This window comes from Gracilinanus agilis, unplaced genomic scaffold (genome assembly GCF_016433145.1).
Source record: "Gracilinanus agilis isolate LMUSP501 unplaced genomic scaffold, AgileGrace unplaced_scaffold22932, whole genome shotgun sequence".
In the NCBI taxonomy this organism is placed as follows: domain Eukaryota; kingdom Metazoa; phylum Chordata; class Mammalia; order Didelphimorphia; family Didelphidae; genus Gracilinanus; species Gracilinanus agilis.
The window spans coordinates 1-8,297 of NW_025354616.1; the positions used below are offsets into that span (position 1 = coordinate 1).

General features: G+C 66.0%; 2 protein-coding genes across 2 annotated transcripts; one reads left to right on the plus strand and one right to left on the minus strand.

Annotated features, from left to right (window-relative positions):
- Positions 1 to 46: 46 nt before the first annotated feature.
- Positions 47 to 1,507, plus strand: LOC123254474 (CD151 antigen-like; the record flags this gene model as incomplete). Its single annotated transcript, XM_044683488.1, has 3 exons — positions 47 to 205; positions 294 to 380; positions 467 to 1,507. Coding segments are annotated over 3 exons (306 nt in total), but the record flags the coding sequence as incomplete, so codon positions are not given.
- Positions 1,508 to 3,206: 1,699 nt separating this feature from the next.
- Positions 3,207 to 3,752, minus strand: POLR2L (RNA polymerase II, I and III subunit L). Its single transcript, XM_044683489.1, has 2 exons — positions 3,568 to 3,752; positions 3,207 to 3,379 (listed from the first exon to the last, which is right to left on the minus strand). The coding sequence occupies exons 1-2, from the start codon at positions 3,660 to 3,662 to the stop codon at positions 3,271 to 3,273; spliced, it is 204 nt and encodes a 67-aa protein (XP_044539424.1). The 5' UTR covers positions 3,663 to 3,752; the 3' UTR covers positions 3,207 to 3,270.
- Positions 3,753 to 8,297: the final 4,545 nt, after the last annotated feature.

Here is an 8,297-nt window from a genome sequence, read left to right on the forward strand (position 1 = left end):
CCTCCGGCCCCCCCTCACTCTGGCCTCCCCTCTGCCCCCTCCCCAGTTCAAGTGCTGCGGCAGCAACAACTCGCGGGACTGGCAGGAGAGCGCGTGGATCCGGTCGGGGGAGGCCGAGGGCCGCAAGTTCCCCGACAGCTGCTGCAAGACGGTGGTGAGGGGCTGCGGGCAGCGCGACCACGCGTCCAACATCTACAAAGTGGAGGTAGGCGGGGCCGCGGGGCACAGGCGGCAGCGGGGCAGGGCAGGGCCGGGCGGCCTTCGGGGCCTCCTCCTCAGGCTTCCCTCCGCAGGGCGGCTGCATCACCAAGCTGGAGAGGTTCATCCAGGAGCACCTGCGCATCATCGGGGCCGTCGGCCTGGGCATCGCCTGTGTCCAGGTAAGGGGCCGGCCGGCGCGGGGGCTGGGCAGGGCGGGACGCAATCCGGCAGCCCCCACAACCTCCCTCCTCTGGCTTCTCCCCAGATCTTTGGGATGATTGTCACCTGCTGCCTGTACAAAAGCCTGAAGCTGGAGCACTACTAGTGCCCGCCGGGGCAGCGGGCCGCCTCTCCGCTAACTTATTGCCGGCTTTCTTTCCCTTTTATACCCGAGCTACTTGCGCCAAGGCTGACTGCTGAGGGGGCGTCAGGGCTGCCCGTGCCCAAGTCCTCCTAGGCTGCCCAGAACCCTCCCCTCCCCCAGGACACGGCCTCCAGACAGTGGAAGCTGGCCGCGCTCCCTCCGCCTCAGTGGGCAGAAGGGTTGCCTTTTTCAGGAAGCCCTTTGGCTGGAGGTGCCTGTGACCCCAGCAGGGATTCAAGTGCCTTGAGGGTCTCTCGACTCCATTGACTGTATGCGCCCCGGGGAGGCCCCAGGCTTGGCCAGGTCCCCCACTGGGTAGCTATTGGGAGGGGGTTGGATCGAGCAGTCTCTCTCTCTGAGACGGTTCATTAAAGCCTCCTTTTGGCCACCATCGGCTTAGCCCGTTCTTGGGGGGACGGAGCAGCGTGGCTGGGGGGGTCTCCCCGACACAGGAATGCCAGGCCCCTGCGGGTGGGGTGGGGAAAGGTTGGTTCTGCCAGGCTGACGGTCTGTGGGTCTATGAGCACCTGCTGCAGGGTGCCCAGGAGCCGAGCGATCAGTGAGTGGAGCATTCTGGGTCTTGTGTCACTCGGCTGGCCAGCCGGTCTTTAATCACTTCTGTGGCCCATTTCCCCTTCCCAGCGGCCTCCAGTGGTTGCCCGATCTACCCCTCCTTCCCCCTCCCACAGGACCTCTCCTACTCGGCCTGGGGATGGTAGGTGGGACGCAGGCACCAAGGGGGACTCCCCAATCTGCCCACACCCCTCATTCCCTCTCTGGTGTGTCGGACTCCCCAACATGGCTATTCTGGGAAAAGGTGGAGGAGCCCCAGCAGACCCTCAGTAAACACGCAGCCCCCACCCCCACCTCGGCTTCCCCATCGGCTGTTCTGCCACGACACCATCTTAAAAGCTTGAAATAAAATTCTTTTGTATTCCTGGATTGAGTGGAGTTTGCTTCCCGTTCTTGGGGCGACACCCTGCCCCCAGTGTGGGGCCTCTCCCACAGCACATGTTGGCACTCCTTTAAGCCCTACATCACCTCAGGAGCAGGCCGAGGCCCTAGGCCAATGATGGTGAACCTTTTAGAGACCCAGACAGGAGGGAGAGAGGGCTTCTGGGCAGAGGGGGAATGGAGCCGCCCCCTAGGGTCAGGCTGGTTGGATCAACATGGGGGCCTCCCTGTTTCCCTCATCTCTTGACTGGGGAGGGTACGGTCAGACATTATAGTGAGGAAGGTGCCCTAGGGAACAGCCCCCCCCATGAGTCACCCTCGAGCCCAGCCGCTTTGTCAGGAGGGGCCTTGGTATGGCTGAAGGCAGAGGAGGCCGTATGCACCCAACAAGCAACTAAGAAGTGATTATGGGCCAATGAAGCACTGCGATGTGTGGCAGTCAAGGAAAAGCGATGCTTGATGGAGTGACATTTATGTGGATCGTGAAGCAAGTGGCAAGCTCAGGGTTCAGGACGTTGTCATCTGCTGGACACGGAGGCTCTGATGCTATTCCCAATGTTTAAAGCAACCAGGAGCCTCTTCCTTATCTCTCAGGCGAGCCAGCAGGGATGGAGGGAAGGCGGGTTGGTGGGAGTTTAACTCCCTGCGCACTCGGTCAGTCAGTCTCTTCCTGCCTCCAGGCAGGTGTCTGGATCGGAAATCCCAGTCAGGTGCAGTTGGCAGGCAAAGTCAGTGGTGGGGCTGGAAGGCCTGGAGACCCATCGCAGAGAAAAGGAGCCGAGGCAGCAGGAAACTGGCTCATTTGCTTTTGTCGGCGACTTCTGTCTGTGTGAGCAGAGCCACCAGCCATGCAAGAGGCTCCTTGGGCCCATGCAGTTTCCAAGAGCAGCCTGGACGGCCGGCACGCACGCACGAAGCCGTTTCCAACACGTCGCAGTCTGATATTCGGTCTTCGTGACTAGCTGGAGGGGCAAAGGGAAGATGGGCCACTCGAGGTGGAAGCTCTGAGGCCAGTGGCCGAGTTCAGCTGTGGCCATCCGCCACTGGAGAGTGGCCGCAGGAGGAGCTGCACCCAGCTGAGCCTGAGACGGCCCAGGCCGGTTCACCTGTTGGGGGCGGAGCAAGGGGCTCCCCTTGACTTTCCTTCTTCAATTAAAACCTTTCACTCTTCTGGGCTAAAGATAGTTTTGGGGCTCCCATTCTTGGGGCAGACCCGCTCCTAACTTGGGGCCTTCCCACAACAGCAGAGGGTCACCATCCCGCCTCAGTGCATGGACCAAGGCCAGCTGGATGGAGGGGCACACCGAGGCTGGGGAGAAGCCAGAGCCTAGCTTGGGCCAGGCCCACCCTGAGCAGGGGGGCTGCCCCCCTCCCCAGACCCTTGCAGCCACCCAGTTTTCCCGGACAAACGGGTCTGCACACACAGAGGGAAACTAAGCTTGGGTGGGGGGAGGAGCTGCTAGGCCTGCCTCAATTTAGGGCAGCCCCTTCCCCCTGGTCTCTGGCACAGGTAGGTGCCTCCCGGTCCTCCTGGGGCTCTCCCCCCCCCCCATGCAATGAGGGCTTGGAGTAGATGTGGGGGGCGGGTTCTCCCCAGCACCACCCTCTTAGAAGCAGGGAAACTGAGGCTGGGCCCCGATTCCCCCCCACTTCCCCCCCACACACAAAGAGGCTGAAGAGAAGGCAGGGCGGGGCGACCAGAGCAGCGGTTTATTGCGGGGCCGGCACGCCCGGTGGAGGGTCCTGCGAGGTCACTTCTCCAGCGGCGCGTAGTTCAGCAGCTTCTCGATCAGATCCACGTGCGCCAGCAGCATCCGGCGGCAGCAGTAGCGCTTCAGGCCAAGCGCGTCTAGGGCGTCTCTGCGGAGACATGGGGCCGGAGGTGAGGGGAGGCCGGCCGCTCCGAGCCGCCGCCGCCCCTCTCCCCTTTCCCCCAGACCCTCGGCCATGCGAGAGACGAGGAGGCAGAGGTGCGCCCCGCCCCCCCTACGGCTCAGCGCGCAAGGCGGCCGCCCAGTACACACAAAGGCTCGGCGCCGGGCACGTACCCCTCAGTATACTCGGCTTGCAGAAGGCCCAGGTAGGCCTCCCACTTGTTGCCCACGATCTTGCCGCACGTGAAGCAGCGCACCGGGATGATCATGGCGACGGCGAAGACGCGGAGACACAGGCAGCGGCAGCTCACTCCGAGAACTCCGCAGTCCGCTCAGCCTCCCCGCCTCCTCTTCTCCCCACTTCCGCTTCCGGCGCCGAAGTCCCGGCCCGGCCGCCACGACTGCCATTTATGGGGGAGTCCGGAAAATACTCGGGCCGGCTCCTCCCCCCGCGTTCGCCCCAGGCCTCCGGGAAAGCCGAACCCTTCCGCCTCGCCCTCCTCCTCCGGGGTCTCTGTCGGGCCGCGGGGCCCCGAGAAACCTCGGTACAAGTACAAGGCGGCGGGGCGCGGCCCGGCCTCCCCCCCCACAATAGCTATGGTTCTGTCCGCCCCTACGGCGGCTCGCTCGGGCCAGAAGTCTCAGGAGGGCGTCCGGGAGCTGCTCGCGCGCGCTTTGAGTGACAGCTGGGAGGAGGTGGCGGCGGCGCCTGCGGCTGCTGCTTTGGCGGCGGCACTTGGAGCCCGAGCAGAGCCCGAGCCGGAGCCGCAGCCGCCACCGCCACCGCCGCCTGCGCGTAGGTAGCTAGCTCTTTCGTTCTGGGAAGCCCGTGGCCCTGGACTGTGCAACTGGTGGAGGCACCGCTGCCCGGAATGCGCTCGGTGGCTGGAACTTGTTCCATGCCGAGCGCCTATGGGGCCACGGTCCGCTTTTGGCCTCAGGACTTGAGGGAAACTTTCTGGGCTGGACCACGGGAGCGCGGAGGCTCAGGGAGGGAAGCGGCGGGACCGCGCCGGTGTCCCAGTTATTTGCATCCTCTGCGGGGGCTCGGGGACCTGGGCCTGCGTCCCCAAGGACCAGTAGAGAGGACTCCAAGTCTCCCAGGGGTCGTCATCCCGGCCAGCCCCCTGCCTCCAGCCCCTGAGCCGTCTCCCTCTAACTGGCCTCAGATGGGGGGGCAGGAAGGGGGCACTGCGCTGGGGGGCGGGGCTCTGAGACTGGCAGCGATTGGCCTGGGTGGGGGGCAGGAGCCCTCCCCCAAGAGATCCGGAGGAGCCTTTGTGAGGCGCCCCTGCCCCTGGCAGCGCTTCTCCTCGACTGCCAGCCCCAGGCCGTTCTTGGGGGGCCCTGGGCAGGGCAGGGCAGGGCGGGAGAGTCCCTGGAGACGAGGGCCCGGCAGGAAGGATCTGGGGCTCAGGCTGGCCTTAGCCCCGCCATCTGCTGCGCGCTGCCCACCCACCCGCCTGCTCCGGGGATTTGGGGTCCTGGAAAAGGCTAAACCACTGGGGGGGGCAGCCTTGTGAGCTCCCCTCCCCCACGGGATTCTCAGCCCTGCCTGGGAATGGGCTTCCGATCCCCCCCCATCCGGGAGGGGGGGCGGCTTGTGTCTGGGAGCATCTCCTCCCCCCAAAGAGGAATTCTGGGACTGGAATCGGAGACTTTGGGACTAGAAGGGGGCCGCTTTCTCTCCCCTCCCCCCATTTCCAGAGGAGCCCAGAAAGTCAGGGGCCCAGCCTCCAGGCACCTAATCCAGGGCCTTTGCCCCTGGGGGTCTAGAGGGCTGCCCCTCCCCTCTCCTTCCCTGTATCCCCTTCTGTGGACCCTGTGCCCGCTGACCCTCAGCTTGCCCAGAACTCAGGGGGCTGCCCTGGCCCTGGCAGAGGGGCCGTGCAGGCTGGCTGTTCACCGAGAGCCCAGACTCCTCTGCGGCGGGTCGAGCCCCCCCGAAGTGCCCTCCACTGTGGGGGCCGGCGCCCCTTTGTCTGTGGCCCCTTCCTGGTTCTGCCTGGTCACTCCTGAGCCAGAGCCCTCCCGGGGTGGGCTGGCAGCCTCCAAGGGGCCAGGGTCCCCCCTTCTGCCAGTAGGGAAGCCTCGTCCTCGTGGATCTGGGCCCGCGTGGGCAGAGAGGCTGGGGATGGAGGGGGGGTCACAGGCTTTGAGCATGGGGAGGGGGTCGCCGCTGGCAGGACCCTCTTCTTAGGGCCCCGAGTGCCCAGGGCCAGCCTGGGCTGTGTGGGAAGACTGAGGCAGGCTAGGAGCAGAGTCAGAGCAGGGGGAGGGGGCATTGCAGGCAGGCTTCCTAGAAGAGGGGGCAGCAGGAACAGGCCTATTTCTGCCTCCGGTGAGGTGGGGGTGCAGGCTGTCCGTGACCAGCGCTCCCCAATGGTAGGGCAGGGCAGAGGCTCAGAGTACAGGCAAGCTGGCAAGCGTGTGGGGCCCCAAGGCCTTAGCCTGACCCTTTCCATTGGATTCCTTGGAGATCGGGGAGCCTTGGGCACCTGAGCAGGGGACAGAGCCTGGCACGGCTCCCCTGGCACCCTGAAGAAGTGGGGCAGAAGGCGGGCAGGCGGGACAGGCCACTTAGACCCTGATGTGCTCCCTGGAGAATGGGGGACCCCCTCCTGGCACAGGACCTGCTAGAGGCGGCTTTCCAGGCTCCTGGGCAGTAAGCCTCAAGCTTCTCTTAAGTGCCGGCCCATGAGGCCCCCCACCTGGGGAGGACCTTCCCCAGCCTCCTCCTCGGTGGACTCTGGCATGGGGGGGCTCTGCCGGCCCCTTAGAGTTCTTGCCCAATGCCCACTCCGGTGCCCCCTGCCACTGTCGCTTACATCTGCCTGGTAGACACTTTTTCCTCCTTCTGCCCACCTTCATCGGAGCCTCAGTGTTCCCGGCCACGCAGTGGGCAGGTGGGGCCCTGGGACTCCTTCCCTGGTGAGCACCGTCGTCCCGTTGCAGGATCTGGCCCAGTGCCTGTCACATAGTAGGTCCCTCGAACACAGACACGTGCCCCTTGGGTGGATGGGCCACTGGGCAAGGGGGAAGGAGGGGCAGAAAGAGAGCTCCGAAGCGGGCAGCGAGCGTGGGGAGGCTGGAAGGAGGACCCCTGTGCCCTCGGCTGGCTCTGGAGTAACACCCACTCGCATTTACCGAGTTTCCCTGCTCTGTGATTCTGGACCAGCTGGAGGAGATCCAGCGGAGGCTCTCAGGGACTTTAACCTCGTCCCTTGTTCGTGTCTGTGTCTCCTTGGCACGGGGCGGGCAGTGGTGCCCGGGCCTCGGAGAGAAGCTGCATTTCTATGGTGTCTCCTGGCTCCAGCCGGGCGTCCGGTTACAGAGGGGAGATGGCATGCAGCTGGGCATGGAGCAGGGCATGCAGGGATTAGAGCAGCACCAGTGGGGGGCTCCTGTGCCACCCAAGATTTCCCAGGCAGGAGATAGAGGGAAGTCATCGGCTTAATGGGGACCGCTCGGAGGTGTGGGGAATGGGCAGGGACCCCAGGAGGGTCAGAGCCTGGCATAAGCTGCCCCCATGTTCTAGGTTTGGGGCCGAGTTTGAGGGCCTGGGCATCTATACTGTGGTGGGCACCCTCGAGCCCCTTGGCGTGTTGCTCCCCCCTCCTCTTCCCTAACCAAGGGAAGGCCCTCTGCCGCCTGGGCAGCCCCGGGCCGGAAGGGAATGCTCCCTGATGCCCCCTGGGATGTCCTGGGCCTGTGGATGTGGGCGGGGGGCCATTGCAAAGAGGCCGCCATCAGCTGGCCACAAGCAAGAGGGCCTCGATGCCCGCTGGCCCCAGCAGGAGAGGCCGCCCAGACTGTCCCGGCTGGCCCCAGAGGCCCTTTCCTCTGCCCTGGGGGTCCCGCAGGGCTGAGCCCTCCAGGCTTTCCTCAACAGGCCGCCCCTGGGGATGCCAGAGGACCCCGGCTTCCCTCCCTGGGCTCTGGGTCTCCTGGCGGGCAGAGGTGGCTTCCCAGGCTGGCGGGGAGACTCTGCCCTCTTCTAGGGGCCTCCTTGGCCCTGAGGACGGGGTTCGGGGGGCTGCGGGGAGGCCCTGCCAGGAGGCTCCAACCACAGGCATGTGTTTGCCTTTGGTGGGGCAGCCAGGCTCAAAGGCAGCTCAGTGCTCTGTGGGGAGGGGGGGGCGGGCACCGGGGGAAGAGCTGCAGCCGTCGGCCAGGCAGGGGCCTCCCGCCTTCCAGCCCGGAGGGGGGCCTCCCTGAACGGGCAGGAGCCCCTTGGTGGAGCCCGTCCTGGGCACTTGGCTCTTAGGTGAGACCCCTGCCTGGGGCTGGGCGGCCTGCTCTGGGCCCTTGTCTGGGGGGGGGGGGGAGGCCTCAGAGGACCCTCGCTGGGAGGTCCCTCGTGAAGTACCGGTTTGGGGCCTCAGTTTGGTGCTCTGTGGTAGCGCCGCCCTCCCAGGAGAGCGGAGAAAAGGGCAGGTACCCGCCCCGGGCCGCCCCTTTCCCCCCTCTCTTTGGGGGGCGCCCTCTGGGCCAGGCCCGGCTTCCTTAGATTCGGGGGACGGTGAGTCAGAGATGGCGCCGGCTGGAAGCTGCCGCCGCTGTCCTCCAGGGGAGCCGAAGTCGCCCGGGGGGAAACCGAGGCAGGCCCGAGAGTGCGGGGCTCCCCGCTGCCCCGCGGCCTCTCGGGGAAGCGTCCCCAGCCGGGCAGGGCGGCCCGAGGAGAGGTTCCAAGTTACGCCGAATTCCCAGAAAAGGCGGGGCCGCCCGTGGCCGGCCAAGCCAAGGGGAGTGGGGGGGGCGCTGGGGCCTTCCCAGCCCCCCTCCTCGGCGTCTGGGCCGGCCAGCCAATAGGAATGCGGGGCCTGGGGCGGCGGGTGGCTCCGCCCCACCTCTGCCCCGCCCCCTCCAGCTGGGAGGGCCACGTGAGCCAGCTGTTCTTAGTT